The 25,765-nt window shown below is 41.0% G+C and overlaps 1 protein-coding gene across 13 annotated transcripts in view; it reads right to left on the reverse strand.

Annotated features, from left to right (window-relative positions):
* The window catches only part of LOC129489808 (S-adenosyl-L-methionine-dependent tRNA 4-demethylwyosine synthase TYW1), a 279,548-nt gene that overhangs the window by 112,706 nt on the left and 141,077 nt on the right, over positions 1–25,765 (reverse strand). For all 13 annotated transcript variants that reach the window (XM_055292946.2, XM_063646354.1, XM_055292947.2 and 10 more), the window contains one exon: positions 17,215–17,350. In XM_055292946.2, coding sequence (XP_055148921.1) covers positions 17,215–17,350 — 136 coding nt within the window. The remainder of the gene's footprint in view (positions 1–17,214; positions 17,351–25,765) is intronic.

Consider the following 25,765-nt stretch of genomic DNA (forward strand, 5'->3'; position numbering starts at 1 on the left):
TACATAGCAGTTACAAAGTCTCAAAGGCTAAATATAACAATATGAATACGTCACAAGCATAATATCAAACAAAAGAAAAACAGGTTGCAGGGAGGAAGAAATGAAGGAGGCTACTATTTAATGGGCATGAAGTTTCATAGTTTGGGGGAAAGAACGGGGAGATGAAACAGCTCTGGAGATGGATGGTGGTAATAGCTGCATATAGTATGAATGTTCATGATACCACTGAACTGTATACTTTAAAATGGTAAAAATGTAATTTTTTATTTTAAAAAAGATGGTCAAAAATTAAATCAAGTTGCATAAGGATACATATAGGGTTACATCACTATATCAAGTTTTAAAATATGGAAAATACTATGCTCTGTTACTTATGCAGTTATACGTAAGAGTGAAGTACAAATATGGAATGATAGCCCAGGAGCAGTAGATCACATCTGTAATCCCAGCACTTTGGGAGGCCAAAGCGAGAGGATCACTTGACGCCAGGAGTTCGAGACCAACCTGAGCAACACAGTGAGACCATATCTCTACAAAATGCAAAAATTAGCCGGGCGCAGTGGCGCACAGCTATTGTTTCTAGCTACTTGGGAGGCTGAAGTGGGAGGACTGCTTGAGTTCAGGAGTTCAAGGCTGTGGTGAGCCATGATCATACCGTGGCACTCCAGCCTGGGCAACAGAGCAAGACCGTGTGTGACGGTTAACACTGAGTGTCAACTCGATGGTATTAAAGGATGCAAAGTATTGTTCCTGGGTGTGTCTGTGAGGGTGTTGCCAAAGGAGATTAACATTTGAGTCAGTGGACTGGGAAAGGCAGACCCACCCTTAATCTGGGTGGACACCCTCTAATTAGCTGCCAGTGCGGCCAGAATAAAAGCAGGCAGAAGAATGTGGAAAAACTAGACTGGCTGAGTCTTCTGGCCTTCATCTTTCTCCCGTGCTGGATACTTCCTGCCCTGGAACATCAAACTCCAAGTTCTTCAGCTTTTGGACTCTTGGACTTATACCAGTGGTTTGCCAGGGGCTCTCAGGCCTTTTGGCCACAGACTGAAGGCTGCACTGTCAGCTTGACTACTTCTGAGGTTTTGGGACTTGGACTGGCTTCCTGGCGCCTCAGCTTACAGACGACCTATTGGGGGACTTCACCTTGTGAGAGTGAGAGTCAATTCTCCTAATAAACTCCCCTTCATATGTACATGTATCCTATTAGTTCTGTCCCTCTAGAGAACCCTCACTAATACAATATGGAATGATAAACATGAAATATGAAATACTGAAGACAATATGGAATGATAAACACCAATTACAGGATACTGATTCCCTCTGAAAGAAAGAGAAGGAAAAGAAGTATGATAGAAATGAGGTCCACAGAGACTGCAAATGAATTTGTAATATTTATTTCTTAAGCTAGACTATAGCTATAGTGGTACTTACTATCTTATTCACTGTATCTTTTCATATGTATAAAATATTTAATCATATACACAAAAATGATAATAGAGGGCATCATTTTGTAAAATTCAAACAAAATTACCTCCTATAATGTTTCTAGGTGTTTTTGTCTAGACCCTATAAGGTAGGCACTGTTATTTACCCCATTTCACAGGTGAGAAAGTGAGTCCCTTGCCCAAAATTACACACACAATAGGTGGCAGAGCCAGTATCCAAACCTTGGTAGCCTTGTTTCAGAGACCCAAGCTTTCAATTACTAAACCAAGCAGGTTGTTGGGAAATAACAGAATATACACCAAGAGGAGACCGGATAAATGCAATTTGCTCATTGATCAAATACTTATGTGGCAATCATGTGTCAGTCACCATGTTAAGGGCTTTGAATACCACAGTGAACAAAAAGGCATAACACACATTTTGCCTTCCCTAGGGGACCTTTCAATTCAGAGCATGGACAATTAAATAAGCAGTCACACCAACCCCTGCTGTCCTGGGTGGTAAAAGAAAGCACAAGTACCCTTCACCCAGAAGTGCCAAATGCAGACTGTGGGAGGGGCGGGAAAGAGTTAGGGAAGGCTGCCAAAGACAAGACTTGTGAGGCTATTTGTTAAATCCATATAAAAAAATATCCAGACAGTAAGAACAGTGTTGGAGTATTATATTTACTTCTTTTTTGTATTTTGTATTTTTTTTTTGAGATAGTCTCGCTCTGTCGCCCAGGAGGAGTGCAGGGGCATGATCTCCACTCACTGCAAGCTCCACCTCCCAGGTTCACGTCATTCTCCTGCCTCAGCCTCCCAAGTAGCTGGGACCCGCCACTACGCTCAGCTAATTTTTTGTATGGTCTCGACCTCCTGAACTCGTGATCTGCCCACCTCAGTCTCCCAAAGTGCTGGGATTACAGATGTGAGCCACTGCGCCCGGCCGTCTGTTTGTTTTTTTAGATGGAGTCTCTCTCTGTCTCCCAAGCTGAAGTGCAGTGACGCGATCTCGGCTCACTGCAAACTCCGCCTCCCGGGTTCAGGTGATTCTCCTGCCTCAGCCTCCCGAGTAGCCGGAATTACAGGCACCTGCCAACACACCCACCTGATTTTTGTATTTGTAGTAGAGATGGGGTTTCACTGTGTTGGCCAGGCTGGTCTCGAACTCCAGACCTCAGGTGATCCACCCGCCTCAGCCTCCCAAAGTGCTGGGATTAGAGGCATAAGCCACCACACACGGCCTATAATTACTTCTATAGAAAGATATGACACTCTGTTAACAAAAAAAAAAGGAGAGATCAACACACAGAGCACCTTCTGGGAATGGAACAGCACATATATCAAGTTTCAATATGTAGTAATGATAGCTTATCAAATCTGTACTTTAAAGATGGTTCATTCAATAAATAGTACTTGGGAACTACATAAAAATGAATGCTAAGTTATATCCCAACTGCATTAAAGAGTTGAGATTTAAACAACTGGGCTAGGAAAGAACCAGAAAATATACATAAATATTTTTATATCCTAAGGGTCTACGCATGACACTAAAAGGAGAATTTACAAAGACAAAAATTACTAGGTCTTAAAGAAAAAAGCTGTGGGACTTACACTATCAGATTTTAAAACTTAAAATTAACCCCCACGAGCCTTCTAGTTTCCAATGCAGCAAGAAAGTTGCTCGGAAGTCATCACTGTGCCTTAACAAGTAAAAAGCTGAACAAATTGAAAACTCAACAACTGTTCTTAGATCCATCAGAGAAGTGAGGTCACAGGGCAAACCTGCTGTCCCCATAATTGGAGGGAAAAACAGGCAGGCACAGAGAATCACAACTTAACAGGAGCAGAAACCTCCACAGGGACCAGCGCCAACACAGGGAAACTGAACTGTAATTGACAAAGTGCTGGAGGCTCAGTGTGGACAAGTCTGACACATAAAAATTCCAGACAGACCCAGTCATTAGGGGCCCTACACTTTTGTGAGTTTTACCTACTGGAGCTCTGCCAGATTCTCACAGTGAATATACAGGGGGAAATCCCTTGTGCTTCCGGTAAGGGGAGGGAAACAGGAACCATTTGACATGTGTCAGAGCATTCTGTTGATAACAAGGTCTGCTCTCAGGAGAAATGATTTAACCAGAACCTAACTTGCTTGGTTTTATCAGAGCCTAACTAACCAAGTGGAAGAGAAATACCCAACTCCAGCCAGCACCGGCCTTCCATGTAAGAAAACGGAAATAGCCAACTGCAGCACACTCTAGCCAACCAGTCCTGTCTAAGGGGGAAGAAAAAACTGAGAAGTATTTGAGAAGTTCACAGTCCAGGGGTACAGCCTCACTCAAAGACTGAGACCTAGACTGGGCGCGGTGGCTCACGCCTGTAATCCCAGCACTTTGGGAGGCCAAGGCAGGTGGATCATTTGAGGTTAGGAGTTCAAGACTAGCCTGCCCAACATGGTGAAACCTCGTCTCTACTAAAAATACAGAAATTAGTGGAGCGTGGTGGCGGGTGCCTGTAATCTCAGCTACTTGGAAGGCTGAGGCAGGAGAATTGCTTGAACCTGGGAGGCAGAAGTTGCAGTGAGCCGAGATCGTGCCACTGCACTCCCGCCTGAGTGACAGAGCAAGACTCCATCTCAAAAAAAAAACACTGAGACCTAATCATAAGACTACAGAATGCTTCCCCTCCCCATATACCATACCATCACATTATTAAAGGTCTAGTGAGAGCAGTTCCTTTTATCCAGGATATCACGTTCAGTAACAAGAAGTTACAAGGCACACTAAAAGGCAAAAAGCAAAGTTTAAAGAGACAGCACAAGCATCCAAACCAGGCTCTGACACAGCAGGGATGTTGGGATAACCCGACCAGATGCAAAGGGCTCCAGTGGATAAAGGACACAGCACACAGGAACAGATGTAAACAGAGATGGAAATCCTAAGAAAGAACCAAACCGAAATGCTGGGGCTCTAAAACACTCTAACTTTGGAAATGAAGAATGGCCTTGAGACTGGACATGGCTGAGGAAGGAATCTCTGAGTTTAAGGATTCTCAACAGAAACCTCTAAAACTGAAAAGCAAAATGAAAAAAGACTGAAATAAACCAGAATGGAATATTCAGGAGCTGTGGGATAACTACAAAGGGTGTAATGTATGTGTAACAGGAATACCAGGAGGAAAAGAAAGAGAGAAAAGAACAAAAGTAATATTTGAACGAATAATGACTCAGGATCCCCCCATGTTAATGTCAGGCCCCAAACCACAGTCAGGCGGCTCCCAGAACACCAAGTAGGATAAATGCCAGAAAAACTATAGAGAAGCATGTAAGTTTCAAACCATCGAAAATCAAATATTTAACAAAATCCAGAAAGAAGACAGAGGGAAAAAAGCCTTACTTACAGAAAAGGAAAGAATGATTTCAACTTCTACCCAGAAACCATGCAAGCAAGGAGACGGCAGGGTGAAATATTTAAGTACTGAAAGAAAAAATCACCACCTAGAATGTGCACCCGATGAAGATGTCCTTCAACACTGAGGGAGAAATACTTTTTCAGACAACCAGAAACTGGGGGAATTTGTTGCCAGTAGATCTTCCTTGAAAGAAATGTTAAAATAAGTTCTTCAGAGAAAAGGAAAATGATATAGGTCAGAAACTCGGATCTAAGAAAAGAAAGGAAGAACATCAGAGAAGGAGTAAAATAAAAATGTTTATTTTTTTCTTATTCTTAATTCATCTAACAGATAGCAATTTGGCCAAAATAATAAGATAGCAACAATATATTGATTATGCATGTCTATGTATAAGTAAAATGAGTGATGGCTATGATACAAGGACAGGAGGGAAGAATCAGGATTATTTTGTTATTATAAGGACGCCGGGCACGGTGGGTCAAGCCTATAATCCCAGCACTTTGGGAGGCCAAGGCAGGCGGATCACTTGAGGTCAGGAGTTCAAGACCAGCCTGACCAACATGGTAAAACCCTGTCTCTACTAAAAATTAAAAAAATTAGCCAAGTGTAATGGCGAGCGCCTGTAATCCCTGCTTTTTGGGAGGCTGAGGTAGGCGAATTGCTTGAACCTGGGAGGCGGAGGTTGCAGTGAGCTGAGATCAGGCCACTGAACTCCAGCCTGGATGACAGAGTGAGACTCTGTCATCGAAAAAAAAAAAAAAAAAAAAGATTATTTTGTTATCATAAAGTACTTGTCCTACTCAGGAAGCAATATAGTGTTCTTTGAAAATGGACTTCAATTATTGGTAGACCTATATTACAAACTCTAGGGAAAACACTAAAAAAATAAGTGAAGTATGATTAACATGCTAAGAAGGAGAGAAAATGGAATCATATTTAACATACTCAAAACCACAAAAGAAAAAATGTGGAATACAAAAAACAGAAATAAAGAACAAGATCAACAAATAGAAAACATTATCAAATATAGTAGATGTTAATCCAACTATATCAAATCCCCTGAAATGTATGTGACATTGTTGCAAGAACAGACAAATAGACCAAAGGAACAGAACAGAGCCCAGGAAAAGAGTCACACAAATATAGTCAACTGATCTTTAGCAAAAGAGAAAAAAGCAATACAATGGGGAGAAGATAATTTTTTTCAACAAATAGTGCTGGAACTAGAAATCCACATGCAAAAAAAAAAAAAAAAAAAAAAAGAATCTAGACGAACACCTTATACCTCTCCCAAAAATTAACTCTAAGTGGATTACAAAACTAAATGTAAAAGGCAAAACTGTAAGAGTTCTAGAAGATAACACAGGAGAAAGTCTAGATGACCTTGGATTTGGTAATAACTTTTTAGATAGCAAACCAAAGGCACGACCCATGAGAGAAAAAATTGGTAAGTATTAACATTTTTGCTCTGCAGAAGACACTGCCAAGAGATGAAAAGACAAGCTACAGATTGGGAGAAAATATTTGCCAAAGACATATCTGATAAAGGACTCCAAAATATACAAAGAACTCTTAAATCTCAACAATAAGAAAATGAACAACCCAATTAAAAATGGGCCAAAGACCATAACAGACATCTTATCAAAGATATATGAATGGCAAATAAGCATATGAAAAAATGTTCCACATCACCTGTCATCAGGGAAATGCAAAATGAAACAAGAATGACAGAAACTCTCATCCATTGCTCACAGGAATACAAAATGGTACAGCCACTTTGGAAGACAGTTTGGCAGTTTCTTAAAAAACTAAACAATACTCTTATGAAACTACCCAGCAACTACACTCTTTGGTATTTACTCCAAGGAGTTGAAAATTTATATTCAAACACAAACTTACACACAGATGTTTATAGCAGCTGTGTTCAAAATTGCCAAAACTTGGAAGAAACCAAGATGTCCTTCAGTAGGTGAATAAACTGTGGTATATCCAGACAATGGAATATTGTTTAGCTCTAAAAAGAGATGAGCTATCCATGTGAAAACACATGGAAGGAACCTTAAATGCATATTGCTAAGTGAAAGAAGCAAATCTGAAAAGGCTACATGCGGTACGATTCCAACTATATGACATTCTGGAAAAGGCAAAACTACGCAGACAGTAAAAGATCCATGGTTGCCAGGGATGAGGGAGGGAGAGATAAACAGGCAGAGTACAGGAGATTCTTAGGGCAGTGAAACTACCCCATATGACACTGTAATGGTGGATACATGTCACTATACATTTGTCCATACCCACAGAATGTACAACCACAACAATGAACCCTAATGTAAAACAGAGACTATGGCTGATAATGATGGATTCGTGTAGGTTCACCAGTTATAATAAATGTGCCACTCTTGTGGGTGATGTTGACAAGGAGGTAATGTATGCATGCATGGAATAGGGGGATATGGAAAATCTCTGGACCCTCTGCTCAATTTTGTTTTGAGTCTAAAACTGCTCTAAAATATAAAGTCCATTAAAAAAAAAATCCAGACCCCCTACCTTATGCAATACCCCCAAATTAATCTCAGATGATTCACAGACCAAATTGAAAAATAATAATAACACTTCTGAAAGAGGAAAACATAAGAAACTATCTTCATGACCTTGGGGTAGGCAAAGATTTCACAAATAGGACAGGAAAAGCACTAAACATATACTTTTTTAAAAGTGATAAACTAGACTTTGTTAAAATGAAGAGCTCTGTTTATCAAGCAATATTAAGAGTTTAAACTGGCAAAGACAGGCCAGGCGCAGTGGCTCACGCCTGTAATCCCAGAACTTTGGGAGGGTAAGGTGGATCACTTGAAGTCAGGAGTTCGAGACCAGCCTGACCAAACTGGTGAAACCCCATCTCTACTAAAAATACAAAATTAGCTGGGCATGGTGGTGCATGCCTATAATTCCAGCTACTTGGGAGCTGAGGCAGGAGAATCGCTTGAACCCAGGAGGCGGAGGGTGCAGTGAGCAAAGATCATGCCATTGCACTCCAGCCTGGGCAACAACAGCGAAACTCCACCTCAAAAAAATAAAATAAAATAAAATAAATAAATAAACCGGTAAAGACAGACTGGGAGAAGATATATTCAGTACCTGTATCTGGACTTGTATTCAGAACCACTATTACTTGCAAAATCATGGCGGAATCTCTGAACACAATGTTGAATGTTATTATAATATTATAAAGTTGAGAAATCAGACACAAAGGCATAAACAATCGTTTCATTTATATAAAGTTCAAAAACAAGCAAAACAAAAATAAATTTAAAAGTTCAATAATAGGCAAAATTCATCTACGATGATAAAAGTTGGCATAGTTGTTCATAATATATAAACTGTATAAAAATATAGTTGAAGGCCAGGCACAGTGGCTCATGCCTGTAATCCCAGCATTTGGGGAAGCCAAGGTAGGAGGATCACTTGAAACCAGGAATTCAAGACCAGCCTGGGCAACAAACAAGACCCCATCTCTCAAAAAAAAAATTTTTTAGCCAGGTGTGGTGGAGCACATCTATATTCCAATTACTATACTAGGGAGGCTGAGGCAGGAGGACTGCTTGAGTCCAGGAGTTCAAGACCAGCTTGGGCAACAAAAGGAGACCACCATCTCTACAAAAATAATAATTAATAACATATATATAGTTGCAAAAATATGTACAACATGATTTCAATTTTATAAGTGAAATATAGACACATATGTATGAACATGCATAAAAACTGTAGAAGATGTAATGCAATATAGTAACTGTTTACCTTTGAATTCTGGTAAAGTATGAGTCATTTTCTTCAATATTTATTTTCTAAATGTAAAGTTTTTAGCAGATATGCTATGCAATTCTTTAAGCTGATGAAAGGAAATGCCTTTGACTTCTTTATTATTAGTATTCTTGGTTCAAAAGGTCAGTATTCATTACATTCAGATCTATTATTTACTCTCCCCATTTCCATCTTTCCCATTCATCCCTCTATACAATGGCTTCCACACAAAACACTGCACCATACTTTCTTTTTGACACAGTAATTAAAGACCAACTGGTAAAGCTATTTTCTTTTTTGTCTTACCTTTACTTCGTAATCTTTCTGGAAACTCACTGTTTCCTTGAGTTGCATGGAATTGAACCAATATCTTTATCAAATTCTTCCCAGACTCACTCTCTATGTGCTTCACGTTGAAAGCTTCAACACTTTTGTTCCCACAGGCTCCCTCTTTGCCTTCTTTACACACTTCTTGGGTCATCCCATCTGCTTACTTGCCTTTAACTACAATCTGTTGCTAAAGAGATGACTTTCAGATCTACACCCGGCATTCCTTCCCCAATGTTCTCCTGAGTCTCCAAACCCACAGAAGCTATTACCCACTAGACATTACCTGATGCCTCAACACGAACCTAAGATGCAATACACTTATATTTCTCTAAAACAATATTAGGTAAAAGGTCTGGAGGGAAGCAGTTTACTATGGAGTTAGCCAGCTTGCAGACACTGGCTTTAGACAACACATTTGCACAAATCAAGCACAGCAGTCTTGTCTTATTTCTGAAGTGGCTGAAAGCAGGATAACATTTTAGCTAAGCAGAGCAGGGTAAAATGGCATTAAATCCAGGCTGAATGGAATCAGCCCTGGGGGATCTATGCCTGTGGATAGGGGTCCCACGGTTTACATGAAAGTTAAAGCCTTCAAAAAAGTGGTAGGAAACAGATATCCAGATTAGCCAGATGGGTCAAGGCTCAAGAATAGACTTTGGCACCGATGATGAGAGGTGGAAATAAACAAAATAGGTCAATAAGAAGGGAAATTTGTCAGAACCATGAAAGGGAGACGAGCTCATCCTAAAGGAAAGGAAAGAAGAAGATATATTTCATTGACTACAAGAAACTCTAGGATAAAGGTCATGCCATGATTTAATGTACCATTATCTTATGCTTCTCCTTTGTGAAAGTCTCAATGCCACCAATTAAATGTAACATGTCATCTCCGGCTGCATTCAATTTTCAAAATGTTCAAAAGTGACAAAATGTGCATGCTGCAACTCGGCAGTAGCTGAGACTTTGTCCTCAGTGTGCTATGGACAGAAAATGTGACTGTCAGGCCCCTAGGATGGGAAGAAGGATGCCGGGACATCACACACTCCTGCTGCTCCCTACTACTGGCCAACAAGCAGGAGACTGAGAAGGATGAATGACTACACTGTCTTTAACATGACAATCACAGAGAAGTGTAATGACAAGGAAAAATACTTATGACACGATGTTAAACAAAAACAAAAGTAACATATAAGATGGAATTAAATTTGCAAAAAAGCATGCCCTCCCCCAGTGGATTAAGTAGAAGTACTTCAAATGTTAATTACTGTGTTAAGGTCCTGGAATTATAGGTAATTTCTTTCCTTGCTTCTTTACATTTCTCTTTACTTCCCCCAAATTTCCATAAGCAGCACATAATATTTTTATAACCTGATATAAGGTCAAATGTGAAATGTTTGTTTTTTAATTTGCAAATTCTAGGCCACATACATAAATTGGTTTATTTAAATATTAGATAGAGGGCTATCTCATTAACGTACAATAAGCCCTTCGTAACAATGGAACAACCATTATTCAAATAATGATGTCAGGTCAGAGTACCCTAACATCTGTAGAGAGAGGGCCAATGGTCATTGTTAACGTGTAATGCAAGAAATTATGTTGGTCATTTTTCTTTTTTAAATATGAGGTTTCAAGAATGTTAATGCTATTACTTAAACAGAGAAAAGAATTAAATAGTTCAGTTTACTACTGGATCTTGACCTTGGCATAATCATAGTTCAGCAGAAACACATCTGGTCACACTGCTGATAAAAGTTTACTGCTAAAAGCTGGCAGTGTTTTCTTGTATAAGATATATTTCTCTTTTTTTAAAAAAAGGATTGTTGGGCCGGGCGCGGTGGCTCACGCTTGTAATCCCAGCACTTTGGGAGGCCGAGGCGGGCGGATCACGAGGTCAGGAGATCGAGACCACAGTGAAACCCCGTCTCTACTAAAAATACAAAAAATTAGCCGGGCGTGGTGGCGGGCGCCTGTAGTCCCAGCTACTCGGAGAGGCTGAGGCAGGAGAATGGCGTGAACCCGGGAGGTGGAGCTTGCAGTGAGCCGAGACTGCGCCACTGCACTCCAGCCTGGGTGACAGAGCGAGCCTCCGTCTCAAAAAAAAAAAAAAAAAAAAAAAAAAAAAAAAAAAAAAAAAAAAAAAAAAAAAAAGGATTGTTTGACAAGTAGCTATCGCGGACGGAAATTGAAGCTAACACATTTTTTACTCTGGTATCTTGATGGAATTGGTTTTTAGCCCACATACTCAAGTACCAATATATTTCTCTCCTCGTATTGAAAAGGAACATTTTGACAAAGGATAAAGATCTGGAAATGTAAACATTGTACTTGCCAAGAGTTAAAAACAAAATATGCTACCTTCTACTTTGGGTAGTACTAGATCAGAAATAGACTGAAAATCTTGGGACAAATCACAATTTTTTGTTTATAAAGTTTAAGAAATTATCTTCAAATGCCTTTCCTTGCTCAGGCATAGTAAAAGTCTAATCAAATAACAGAAGATAACACTATGGATGTTCTAATTAAAATATCTGAAATAACACTCTTATTTATAGTAATATGGTATCATTTGAGTTTTTATTTTTTATTGTAATATATTTATTTTGAGACAGAGTCTCACTCTTGTTGACCAGGCTGGAGTGCAATGGTTCGATCTCGGCTCACTACAACCTCCGCCTCCGGGATTGAAGCAATTCTCCTGCCTCAGCCTCCTGAGTAGCTGGGATTACAGGTACCTGCCACCACTCCTGGCTAATTGTTTTTTGTATTTGTAGTAGAGACGGGGTTTCACTATATTGACCGGGCTGGTCTTGAACTCCTGACCTCAAGTGATCTGCCCGCCTCAGCCTCCCAAAGTGCTGGGAATACAGGTGTGAGCCACTGTGCCCAGCCAGCATTTGAGTTTTTATATGTTTGACCCTAGCTAATACATACAACTACAAAATATATGTTTTAAGTGCTAAACAACTGTAAAACAAATCTTTCTTAATAGCATCTACTATGTCTTATAAGATCAGACATTCAGAAGGAAATAACAGCTTGAGTCAATTTAAAGGAAAATTTTTAAGAGCAGCATCCTGCCACAGATCTTCTCTTACAAGGCAACAAAAACAATGCCAAGAACAAGAAACAACAATTCTAATTGCTACAAATGCTCAGAAAGTCATTGCCCTAATGTGTGGGCAGTTTAAATTGCCCAAAGAAACATTCCAACAAGAATTACATAGAGACAATAATGACTTCTATTTAAGATGCTCCTGGGTTGAAATTATTTTCTAACTTTAAGTTACTGCATTACTGTCATGAGCAAACCCAGAGTAATTACAACTGAATTAATCACCGAAAGGCTAGTGACTTCAAAGTAAGAATTCAGTTTTTGGAACATTTTGACCAAAGACAGGAAGTAAACTATTAAGCTATTGTGTTAATGTTTCCTTGTCATCTTCCATACTCAAAGAACACAGCCTAGATAACAATGTCAGATGGGCCTGACTTTGCCAGCTCCTGCTGTTTACTCCCATTTAAATCCATTCTAATTTTTTATGCTATGTAAATCCAAGACCGCTTAGAAACTAAAATAAGGCCTTTTTGCATTTCTTAAATAACATTAGTATTAACAACCAAAGAAGGCATGGATTTAACTTCTCGGGCATAAAACAGCAAAAGAAACCCACAAAGATTTAATCAGCTAGACAACTGGTGAAACACATATGGTACTTTACAAATCTCTGCTGAGTTTCCACCCATTCATTCTTTTAAGATACAGGCTGGGCGCAGTGGCTCACACCTGTAATCCCAGCACTTTGGGAGGTTGAGGCAGGCAGATCACTTGAGGTCAGGAGTTTGAGACCAGCCTGGCCAACATGGTGAAACCCCATCTCTACTAAAAATACAAAAATTAGCCAGGCATGGTGGTACGCACCTGTAATCCTAGTTACTGGGGAGGCTGAGGCATGAGAATCACTTGAACCTGGAAGGCAGAGGTTGCAGTGAGCCAAGATCACACCACCGCACACCAGCCTAGGCAACAGAAAGAGACTCAAAAAAAGAAAAAAAAAGAAAGAAAGAAAAAAAGAAACATTTATCAGGCCTGGAGCAGTGGCTCATGCCTATAATTCCAACACTTCCAAGGCAGGAAGATTGCCTGAAGCCAGGAGTTTGAGACTGTCTCTACAAAAAAAAAAAATCAAAAAATTAACTAGGCATGGCAGTATGTGCCTGTGGTCCCAGTACTTGGGAGGCTGAGGCAGGAGGATCGTTTGGGCCCAGGAGTTGGAGGCTGCAGTGAGCTATGATGGTGCCACTGTTCCAGCTTTGGTGACAGAGCAAGACCCAGTCTCCAAGAAAAAAATGGAAGCATTTATCAAATACCTTAAAGTGTACTATGCTAGACATTGTGCTGAATTCAGACATAAGTAAGGAATCCAGCTCAGGAGAGAGCAGCTAAGATAAAACAGAAGAAAAACAGTGTTTTTTAATAGATATAAAACTTAGGAAGGGAAAAAGGGGCAGCTAATTGTAATCAGAAAAGAGTTTGCAGTAGAGGTAATCACAAAACTGGGTCTAGGAGGTGCACAGAATTTCTACAAGTCAAAGAATGGAAAGAAAGAACATTCCTTCCAAAATCTGCAGAGACAGTAATCGAAGACTCAGAAGGGAGAAGGTGGTGGGCACACGTGCAGAAATGGCAATGTAAGCAGGGAAGCATGGCCCTCCTGGGGAATACGGTGAAAGATGAGTCAGGAAATGTACATCGAGGCCGGACAGCGATGGGTTAGGAATGTCAAAGTAAGCGCTGGACACAGGAGAGAAAGGCAAGTTTTCTGGGACAGTGACTCCCATATCTGGCTGCATACCAAAGGACGCCTGCGATGTCTAACAAGCAGATCTCAGATGCCATGAGGACCAGGAAACTGTCATTTTTTTAAGCTCCTGGGGTGATTCTCATTATCAGTCAGATGTCAAGAAAGCACAAAGAACGCTTAGAAAAGTGACAGAAAGGAAGCAAGGAAGGAAGGAAGGAGGATTAATGGAAAATCAGAACCAGATGGTTACTTTAGGTGAAAAAGAAAAGGAAGGTAAGTATGCCATATGAAAACACAAGAAAGGCCAAATGTTTGCAGAAAAAGACATTCAATGTGAACATTCTGAGGCTATTGATGGCTTAGGAAATTTGGTTCTAGAAATTCAGGAAAATTAACTTCATATTTAAATGTATACTATTTGCAGACACCTTTTTTTTTTTTTTTTTTTTTAGATAGGGGTCTCACTGTCACCCACGCTGGAGTGCAGTGGCGCAATCTCGGCTCACTACAACCTCTGCCTCCCAGGCTCAAGTGATTCTCCCACCTTAGCCTCCTGAGTAGCTGGGACCACAGGTAATTTTTGTATTTTGTTTTTTGGTAGAGACGGGGTTTTGCCATGTTGCCCAGGCTGGTCTTGAACTCCTGACCTCAAGCAATCTGCCCACCTTGGCCTCTCAAAGTGTTGGGATTACAGGTGTGAGCTACCACACCCGGCCTGCAGATGCCTCTTTTAAGGTGGTTATGTACAGTCTGCCCTCCATATCTATGGGCTCCATTTCCACACATTCAAGCAACCATGGATGAAAAATATTTGAAAAAAATAAGGACCTCTTCAAGGAGAACTACAAACCACTGCTCAATGAAATAAAAGAGGATACAAACAAATGGAAGAACATTCCATGCTCATGGGTAGGAAGAATCAATATCGTGAAAATGGCCATACTGCCCAAGGTAATTTATAGATTCAATGCCATCCCCATCAAGCTACCAATGACTTTCTTCACAGAATTGGAAAAAACTACTTTAAAGTTCATATGGAACCAAAAAAGAGTCCACATTGCCAAGTCAATCCTAAGCCAAAAGAACAAAGCTGGAGGTATCACGCTACCAGACTTCAAACTATACTACAAGGCTACAGTAACCAAAACAGCATGGTACTGGTACCACAACAGAGACATAGATCAATGGAACAGAACAGAGCCCTCAGAAATGATGCCGCATATCTACAACTATCTGATCTTTGACAAACCTGACAAAAACAAGAAATGGGGAAAGGACTCCCTTTTTAATGAATGGTGCTGGGAAAACTGGCTAGCCATATGTAGAAAGCTGAAACTGGATCCCTTCCTTACACCTTATACAAAAATTAATTCAAGATGGATTAAAGACTTAAATGTTAGACCTAAAACCATTAAAATCCTACAAGAAAACCTAGGCAATACCATTCAGGACAGAGGTGTGGGCAAGGACTTCATGTCAAAAACACCAAAAGCAATGGCAACAAAAGCCAAAATTGACAAATGGGGTCTAATTAAACTAAAGAGCTTCCGCACAGCAAAAGAAACTACCATCAGAGTGAACAGGCAACCTACAGAATGGGAGAAAATTTTTGCAACCTACTCATCTGACAAAGGGCTAATATCCAGAATCTACAATGAACCCAAACAAATTTACAAGAAAAGAACAAACAACCCCATCAAAAAGTGGGCGAAGGACATGAATAGACACCTCTCAAAAGAAGACATTTATGCAGCCAAAAAACACATGAAAAAATGCTCATCATCACTGGCCATCAGAGAAATGCAAATCAAAACCACAGTGAGATACCATCTCACACCAGTTAGAATGGCCATCATTAAAAAGTCAGGAAACAACAGGTGCTGGAGAGGATGTGGAGAAATAGGAACACTTTTACACTGTTGGTGGGACTGTAAACTAGTTCAACCATTGTGGAAGTCAGTGTGGCGATTCCTCAGGGATCTAAAACTAGAAATACCATTTGACCCACCCATCCCATTACTGGGTATATACCCAAAGGTCTATAAATCATGCTGCTATAAAGACACATGCACACGTATGTTTATTGCGGCACTATTCACAATAGCAAAGACTTGGAACCAACTCAAATGTCCAACAACGATAGACTGGATTAAGAAAATGTGGCACATATACACCATGGAATACTATGCAGCCATAAAAAAGGATGAGTTCATGTCCTTTGTAGGGACATGGATGAAACTGGAAAACATCATTCTCAGTAAACTATCGCAAGGACAAAAAACCAAACACCGCATGTTCTCACTCATAGGTGGGAATTGAAAAATGAGAACTCATGGACACAGGAAGGGGAATATCACACTCCGGGGACTGTTGTGGGGTGGGGGGAGGGGGGAGGGACAGCATTAGGAGATATACCTAATGCTAAATGACGAGTTAATGGGTGCAGCAAAACAACATGGCACATGGATACACATGTAACAAACCTGCACATTGTGCACATGTACCCTAAAACCTAAAGTATAATAATAAAAAATAAAAAAAACAATTAAAAATCATACAAATATTTAAAATGCAGCATAACAACTACTTACATGGCATTTACATTGTACTACATATTATAAGTAATGTAGAGATGATTTAAAGTATACAGGAAGATAAGTGTAGGTTATATGCAAATACTATGCCATTTTATTTTTATTATTTATTTATTTATTTTTTGAGACAGAGTCTCACTCTGTCACCCAGGCTGCAGTGCAGTAGCATGATCTTGGCTCACTGCAGCCTCCACCTCCCAGGTTCCAGCGATTCTCCTGCCTCAGCCTCCCAAATAGCTGGGATAACAGGTGCATGCCATCACAACTGGCTAATTTTTTGGTATTTCTAGTAGAGATGGGGTCTGACCATGTTGGCCAGGCTGGTCTTGAACTCCTGACCTCAAGTGATCCACCTGCCTCGCCCTCCCAAAGTCCTGGGTTTATAGGCAGGCATGAGCCACCATGCTTGGCCTATGCCATTTTATATAAACTTGAGCATCTGTGGATTTTGGTACCCATGGGGAGTCCTACAACCAATCTTCCATAGATTCCACGTTGGGTATCTACGGGGAATTGGTTCCAGGACCAATTGTTATTAATTAACTTTGGGAGTATATATACCTCTCTCCTTAAATGAATGAAAGGCAAATGATACATACAAAGCATTGTGCTACAAACTTAAGAGGAACTCAATAATTATTTAACAAATAGTGAATGTTCAAAATTCCTTGAAGAAGGAAGGAAATCTCTAAAAAGTTGAAAGTTATATTTCATCTTTTTTTATTTTAAAGAGAAAAGAGGAAAAAGTACCTCTGTTCTTTTCTTCCATCTTTCTTTCTTCTTAACTTCAGTACACACCTGAGGGTTGTTTATTTATTTTTAAGATGTCATAATTCTTACCTTGACTGCCAAGGCTTTTAAACTGTCAAGGAATCTCTGCCAGAAATCCTTGAAGAGTGGGCGGTCGATTTTCTTCAGGCTGTCTTTGGTACTGGCATCCACACTGACATACAGCTGAGTAACTGGCTCGAGGTTCCTTAGTAATTTTTTTTTTTTTAAAGAAGAAAGAAAAATTATTCCTCTATCAGGCTTTCCATGATATAAAACTTGCAATCTGTAACAGACGTGAGGATTAAACACTTCACTGGGTCTAAAGACTTCCACTTCCCCCAAAAGACTGAACTAATGATTTTAATCATGTGACAAAATGGGATGGCCTCTGGTTATTTTTTAAATGACTGGAAACTATCCCTAATACATTGAAAATATTGAATTACTTAAAATTGGTCCTTCTTCAAATACTAAGTTTGAATGGAAAATAAACAAAATGTGATCTAACTTCAGATCTGACAGCATCAGCCCAGCACAATTAGAGGGGCTCTCTGATCTAACTTCCCCACCCACACACTCTGCCAACCACATGGGGTCTGTGCTGCTGGGCCACCTCCCTCCATCAATCACTGACAGAAGTCTTCTAAGGAACAAGAAACAATCCCAAAAGCTCAGGCCTTATTCGAAGGACACAGAGTCACACCTATGCTTCCATAAGTGGGACTGGGTTTCATGTCAAGCCTTGGGTGGGCAAACAATGACCTATTTGGTGAACTTTAAGTAGTGCAGACCTAAAACAGTAGCAACCTCATACTTACACAGGAGCACAACCCAGAAGAAAAAAATGCATTCTTATTTTCCTTGCCTTTACAATCAGTTTCCATGAATACCACTCATTCTCCACTTCTCTCAAATTCACTGCCTCATTTCATAATTTCATTCCTACCTACTAGATTTCTAGTAGGTCCTTCTTCTAGTAGGTCTTTTCCCCCAGCCCAATGGATCTCATTCTCATCCAGGCTGGAGTGCAGTGGTGCAATCACAGCTCACTGCAGTCTCAACCTCCCAGGCTCAAATGACCCTCTTATCTCAGTGTCTCAAGTAGCTGGGACCACATGCATGTGCCACCACACCCGACTAATTTTTAATTTTTTTTTTTTAGAGACAGGAGTCCCACTACATTACCTAGGCTGGTCTGGAACTCCTGGGCTCAAGCGATCCACCCACCTCAGCCTCCCAAAGTGTTAGAATTAGAGGCGTGAGTCACTGCACCCGACCCTACTAGATTTCTTGCGAGTTATACATTAAACCTAGACTATACTTTTTCTTTCCTTTTCTTTTTTTTTTTTTTTTTGAGATGGAGTCTCCCTCTGCCACCCAGCCTAGAGTACAGTGGTGCAATCTCAGCTCACTGCAACCTCTGTCTCCGGGTTCAAGTGATTCTCCTGCCTCAGTCTCCTAAGTAGCTGGGATTACAGGTGTACCCTGCCACATCTGGCTAATTTTTGTATTTTTAGTAGAGAAGGGGTTTCACTATGTTGGCCAGGCTGGTCTTGAACTCCTGACCTCAGGTGATTCACACACCTTGGCCTCCCAAAGTGTTGGGATTATAGGCGTGAGCCACTGTGCCTGGCCTAGACTGTACTTTTTCTAAAGCCTCTCCCCTTCTCTCTTCAAATGGGTCTCATAATTCATTCTCTTCAGTAAATTTAGAACTAGAAGAAAGAAATTCCCCCTTAATAATCTTCTGATCAAATTCTCCCAATATTCTTTTTCTATAAGGATTCCACAATTTATTCCACATTTCCACCTAGAAGTTTTATGCATTTTTTGTTTCAAAGTCCATGCATTTTTAAAAAATGAAAATATCATTCACATGCCATACAATTCACCACTTTAAAATGGTTTATGTGCTTTATATACGTATCAGTAGCAGCCTTATCAATCTTTGAGTGTAAGATCTTGAAGAGCAAGAATCCTGTTTTTCTTTTTATCCAGCCACACAGGCAGACATTGAAGCTACTTTTTAGGAGATATTGTTGATTTTAGCAGATGGAATTTTTAAGGGAGTATAGGCCAAACAGATGCTTGCAATGATGTGGCTTAGTGATATATAGAAAAATCACAAGTGTCTAGACTTCTATTCACTTCTGTTAAAAGTGGAGAGGCTCTGACCAAATGTAGGACAGAGGTGATTAAGATCCTGGCAGGCTCTCATTGCTTTAATGCCTCTGCAATACCGATATACTAAGGGGATCCTTCAAAGTTCTGGTAATGTGTCACTACTGAGCAAAGCACATTAATTACTGAAAATGTAAAACAAAAGCATCAGTAATAACAGCATTCTGTCTCATCACCCCTTTGCTGAGTGCCTCTTTAATAAAAGACAAGCTATGCTTCCTTAACTGGACTTTTATTTTTTTTTAAAAAAAAAAAGGACTGTCTTAATGGTTACTGCTGGCTATCATCATCTGATAACAGGACTTTGTCAAAAGCTTCCTGATGCAAAATGAGAACTGCCCTGACCTTTTCACTATGCTTCCATAACTACTTAAGATTATGAACAGTACATTCCAAAGGCCATACTCCTTTTACAAACCTCTATCATTTACAAAATAGGAAGCCCTGGACACTGACACTACCAATAAGGAATTCTGGTCAGTACTAGATGTCTGAGATGCTACACTCAAGGAAGTCCAATAAGGAATTCTAGTCAATACCAAATGTCTGAGATGCTGCACTCAAGGAAGTCTACAGATCTCTTGTCAAGGAGCAGAGGAAGAATGGAGAAGAGGAAAAGGTCCCCAAGAATTAAAGAGCTCATTTCTAAGGGGCTCAAAATTAGCAAAGAGACTTTTGGAGATATTTTCTGAGCTTTAGGGATCTTATTTCTGCCTAGCACTGGTCTCTATTCACCCAGAAGAGATAATGAGGCTCCCAGTAGAGTCACTTATCTGTCTCTATTCTATACAGAGATAACAAATGTTCCCAAAAAGCAAAAGAGTCTTACATCATCAAAATCATCATAATAATTCCTGTATCTGAGAATCTCACAGCACTGCTGGGAGTAATTAAAAAGGATATCCTCTGCTCTCCCCAAAAAAGACAATATTTAAGATAGACAACGTTAAGCCCAATCCTCTGTACAAATGCCCCAGGATTCTTGATGTGAGTACTGTAAGGACCCTCCATCTTAATTTTAAATCTCTGAGTGAAGAATTATCATATATAAGAATGTGCAGATGAACATAAAAATCCCTCTCCCATGTTGCCTTTCTGTAGAGATTATCAGGCCTCTTTCTACCTTCCAAGGCTCAGAAGGTAGAATGAGGCCTGACATGTCTGCAGGAAAAAAAAAGGAGAGAGATTTATGTTTGTAAGAAATTCAAGTAAACGGTGACTTTGAAGCTCCTCCTTGGGATAAAAAAAATAACCAGAGTGACCCAAACAAGCAATGATATTAAAACCTAAATCTCTAAGACAATCTGGGGCTGTCAGATCAAGCCAAATAGCTCAGGAAGAAGAGAGGAGGAGGGTGAAAGAGAAGGAGAGAATTATTTACCACTCACCAAGCTGGCACACTCTGCTGTGTGCTTTACCCTTCTTGATCGGTTCACTGAGTCCTCACAATAAAACGACCACATAGTTGCTACTTATGCCCATTTTAGAGACGATGAAACTGAGGTTCAAGAGGTTAAGTAACGTGTGCAAGGATCTACAAAGAATAAGCATCAGGCCGGGCACAGGGGCTCATGTCCGTAATCCCAACACTTTGGGAGGCAGAGGCAGGAGGATCACCTGAGGTCAGGAGTTCGACACCAGCCTGGCCAACATGGTAAAACACCATCTCTACTAAAAAATACAAAAATTAGCCAGGCATGGTGGTGCACACCTGTAATCCCAGCTACTCAGGAGGCTGAGGCACAAAAATCACTTAAACCCAGGAGGTGGAGGCTGCAGTGAGCCGAGATCGTGCCACTGTACTCCAGCCTGGGCAACAGAGCAAGACTCCATCTCAAAAAAAAAAAAAAAGAAAGAAAGAAAAAAGGAAAAGAAAAACAGTAAGCGTCAAAGAGATTCAAGTCCAGAGATGACTCCAGAGCCTTTCTCCTAACCCTGCACCATGATGGCAAAATCCAGTGTGGCTCAGTGTTCAAGTCACAGTGGTTACATGTAACAAACAGTATCCCATAAATGAAAAATCCAAGAGAACACGGATGATCTGTGAAATGCACATTCTGACTGCAAAGTCCTAAGAGAAGCCAAAACAACAAGTCCTCAGGAAGAAATTCTGAACTTAATTCTTTTCAGGGGCTTATGCACTTCATTCAACATTTATTCAGGGACTACTATGAACTGGACACTGAGGCCAAGAGGCTCGGCCCTCAATATTTACATTCTGGAGGGAACAGAAGATGGATGAGAGTCCCACCATGCAGCGCCATGACTAAGGTGTGGAAAATCTAATGGGTATAAATGGAGGAGTGAGTTGATTTTGCTTGGCAAAATCATACAAAAGACATAACAAGGTCAAAGTCAAAGCTGATCTCTGAAGGACACAGAGTTCATCAGGAAGAGAATGAGATCATTTCCAGGGATGTCCAAAGAAGAAATGCAAAGGCCCGCAGCTGTGAGATGCAGCAGGATAAAGGAATCACAAACTATCCCCCGTGGCTCTAACATGGCAAATGGAATTGGGGGATGCCTGCAGCCAGGTCTCATGTCCTGCCAGGGTTAGGTTTGGCTTACTGAGGTTTTATGCAGCCAGTGACACAGTCAGATCAGCGCTGATGAAAGTCACGTGGCTCCAGTGTGATGGCTGGATTAAAAAGCCAGCACAGTGCACCGTTCTGCATCTGGCTCTCCCGTGCCTCCCACTTATCACCCATCCAACAACCTCTTAACCACAATTTAAAAATCCGAAAAGCTCTAATAACCGAAAGGTTGCTTTTCTAAGTTTGGAGACATACTTATCTCGAAGTAGAATCTGACTTACAAAGCTGTTTGTATTCTTAATTTTTCTTTTTTTTTTTTTTTTAAAGACAGAGACTTGCTCTGTCACCCAGGCTGGAGTGCAGAGGCATGATCTCAGCTCACCACAACCTCCACCTCCCGGGTTCAAGCAATTCTCCTACCTCAGCCTCCCAAGTAGCTGGTTCTACGGGCACGCACCACCACATCTGCCTAATTTTTGTATTTTTAGTGGAGATGGGGTTTTGCCATGTTGGCCAGGCTGGTCTTAAACTCCTGGCCTCAGGTGATCTGCCTGCCTCGGCCTCCCAAAGTACTGGGATTACAGGCGTGAGCCACCGTGCCTAGCCTAATTTTTCCATTTCTGTGACTAAGCATACTTTATTGTAGAACTAATTACATGTGTGTGGCTCTAGGGTGCTGGAGATGTTTCATAAAATACAGTGGATAAACTGTATTGTCTTTCTAAAATTCTGAAACACTTTTGGGCACAAGGGATAAAAGATTGTGAACTTGTAAAAATCATTCCATATCAACACATAAAGAGCTTTTGCACTTTCTCTTTTTTTTTTTTTTTTTGTGAGACAGAGTCTTGCTCTGTCACCCAGGCTGGAGTACAATAGCACAATCTTGGCCCACTGCAACCTCTGCCTCCCAGGTTCAAGCGATTCTCCTGCCTCAGCCTCCGGAGCAGCTGGGATTATAGGCACCCACCACCACGCCCAGCTAATTTTTTGTATTTTTAGTAAAGACAGCGTTTCGCCACGTTGGCCAGGCTGGTCTTGAACTGACTTCAGGTGATCCACCTGCCTTGGCCTCCCAAAGTGTTGAGATTACGGGCATGAGCCACCGCGCCTGGACCTTTCTTTGATTTTCTAACAACTACAGAGAAAGAATGCACTTTGTGATTTCTCTTTGATATTCTGGTTATTTAACAGTGTGTTGTTTAATTTCCACATATTTGTGAATTTCCCAAATTCTAGTTTGTGAAGTTCTTGGTCGTTATTTGTTCAAATATTCTTTCTTCTCATTTCTCTCTCTCCTGTCCTTCTGGAATTCCCTTTATAAATATGTTGGTATGCCTGAAGGTGCCCCGTGGGTCTCTGACTTTAGTGATAGTCTATTTGATGAGTCATCATTTTCATACTTTTGTTTCTTTGAAAATGCTTTTCTGGCCAGGCGTGGTAGCTCACGCCTGTAATCCCACCACTTTGGGAGGGCGAGGGGGGCAGATCACTTGAGGTCAGGAGTTCAAGACCATCCTGGCCAACAAGGTGAAATCCTGTCTCTTCTAAAAATACAAAAATTAGCCGGGTGTGCCGCATGCCTGTAATCCCAGCTGCTCAGGAGGCTGAGGCAGGAGAATTGCTTGAACCCGGGAGGCGGAGGTTGCAGTGAGCTGAGATTGTGCCACTGCACTCTAGCCTGGGTGACAGAGCAAGATTCTGTCTCGGAAAAAAAAAAAGAAAAGAAAAGAAAATGCTTTCCTTTAGTTCTTTGAACACATTTAAAATAGCCAATGTCAAATCTTTGTCTAGTAAGTCCAACATCTAGGCTTCCTTGTAGATGGATTCTATTCTCTGTTTTCTTTCATGTGTATAGGCCACATTCTTGTTTCTTTGTATTGTTGTGGGTTTCTTTAAACACTAGACATTTTCTTTTTATTTTTTGTGACAAGGTCTCACTCTGTCCCCCAGGCTGCAGTGCAGTGGCATGATCATGGCTCACTGAAATCCTGAACTCCTGAGCTCAAGCAACCCTCCCGACTCAGCATCCTCAGTAGCTGGGACTACACGCACGCACCAAAACACTTGGCTAATGTTTTAATTTTTTGTAGAGACAGGATCTCACTATGTTGCCCAGGCCAGTCTCAAACTCCTGGCCTCAAACAATCCTCCCATCCCAGCCTCCCGAAGTGCTGGGATGACAGATATGAGCCACCACGCCTGGCTATTATTTTAAATATCATTAGTGGCAACTCTGGAAATCAGATACCTCTCAACCCAGGTTTGTTTGGTTTGGTTGGTTACTTTGGTTTTGGGCATATTGTTTTGTTTGCTTCTTGGTTTTCTTTTTTGCTGTTTGTTGTGTTTATTTTTGCTGAAATAGTTTGGTAAATTCGATATTCATTGCTGTGTTTGGCCACTGAAGTCTATGTTTGGTTAGCTTAGTGGTCAGCTCATTAATGGACAGAGATATCCTTAAATGCTTCCAACTGGTAAGCCTCCCAGCCTTTGTCGAGGGGCTCTGTGTTTTTGTTAGGGGATCACCCAGGCAGGCAGTTTGCAACTCTTCCTTAGTTTTCGCTGCCTGCTTACTCAGGAAGAACCAAGAGCACAGGGCCTTCTCAAGTCTTCTCTGGCATGCCCACAGCCCTGATCGTGTGAGTGGGGTTGGAGATTCCCAGGAATACGATGGAACTTTTCAAAGTCCCCTATGACATCTCATGGCCCAGCTTTTCCTTTTCCATTTATTGGTGAGCTTCTTGTTTGCCCCAGCTGTTAATGCCACTTGAGGCAACTTTGCGAAGCTAAACAATAGTCTATAATTGTTTAGGAGAAACATCCAAAGGCTTTTTGCACCAGACAAACTTGAGTCACTTCAAATAAAGACAACCCCTGTGAGAGAAAGTTTCCAGGTTTGCCATACAAGTCATATATAATGACAATTTCCCAGGAATGAGACTTTGAAGGAGTTCCCACTCTGTTCTGCCCCCTCCCACAGCTGCCGGGCTGCTGGTTATTACTGTGGTTGTGAGCTACTGGTTTTCTTTTTTATTTTCTTTTGAAAGGGAGTCTTGCTCTATCCCCCAGGCTGGAGTGCAGTGGTGTGATTTCAGCTCACTGCAACCTCTGCCTCCTGGGTTCAAGTGATTCTCTTGCCTCAGCCTCCCGAGTAGCTGGGATTACAGGTGCCCGCCACCACAACCAGCTAATTTTGGTATTTCAGTTGAGACGGGATTTCACTATGTAGGTCAGGCTGGTCTTGAACTCCTGACCTCAAATGATCCTCCCACCTCAGCCTCCCAAAGTGCTGGGATTACGGGCATGAGCCACTGCTCCCAGCCGAGCTACTGGTTTTCAAGGCTAGGGAAAGTAAGAATGGAATAGAACAAGTTAACATCACAAAGCTCATTTTTCTTACTGAGATGCAACCATTTTTTTGTGAATATATGCTCCTCACATTGTTGCATGCCTTTGGTTAATTTCCACAGGTAAAAAAAAGTCGCTTGTGACCATTTTTGCCAGTATTCTCATTGTTTTCACAGAGAAACAAGATTTTTAAGGTCTGTGCTCTGCTATTTCTGCTGACATCCAACCCACATATTTTGTTTTCTTATCTATCATCTTTCATCAATATACTTTTTTTTTTTTTTTTTTTGAGACAGAGTCTCGCTGTTTCGCCCAGGCTGGAGTGCAGTGGTGCGATCTCGGCTCACTGCAAGCTCCGCCTCCCGGGTTCACGCCATTCTCCTGCCTCAGCCTCCCAAGTAGCTGGGACTACAGGCGCCCGCCACTGCGCCTGGCTAATTTTTTGTATTTTTAGTAGAGAGACAGGGTTTCACCATGTTAGCCAGGATGGTCTCGATCTCCTGATCTCGTGATCTGCCCGCCTCAGCCTCCCAAAGTGCTGGGATTACAGGCGTGAG

Source organism: Symphalangus syndactylus, chromosome 9, assembly GCF_028878055.3.
Source record: "Symphalangus syndactylus isolate Jambi chromosome 9, NHGRI_mSymSyn1-v2.1_pri, whole genome shotgun sequence".
NCBI classification, from domain to species: domain Eukaryota; kingdom Metazoa; phylum Chordata; class Mammalia; order Primates; family Hylobatidae; genus Symphalangus; species Symphalangus syndactylus.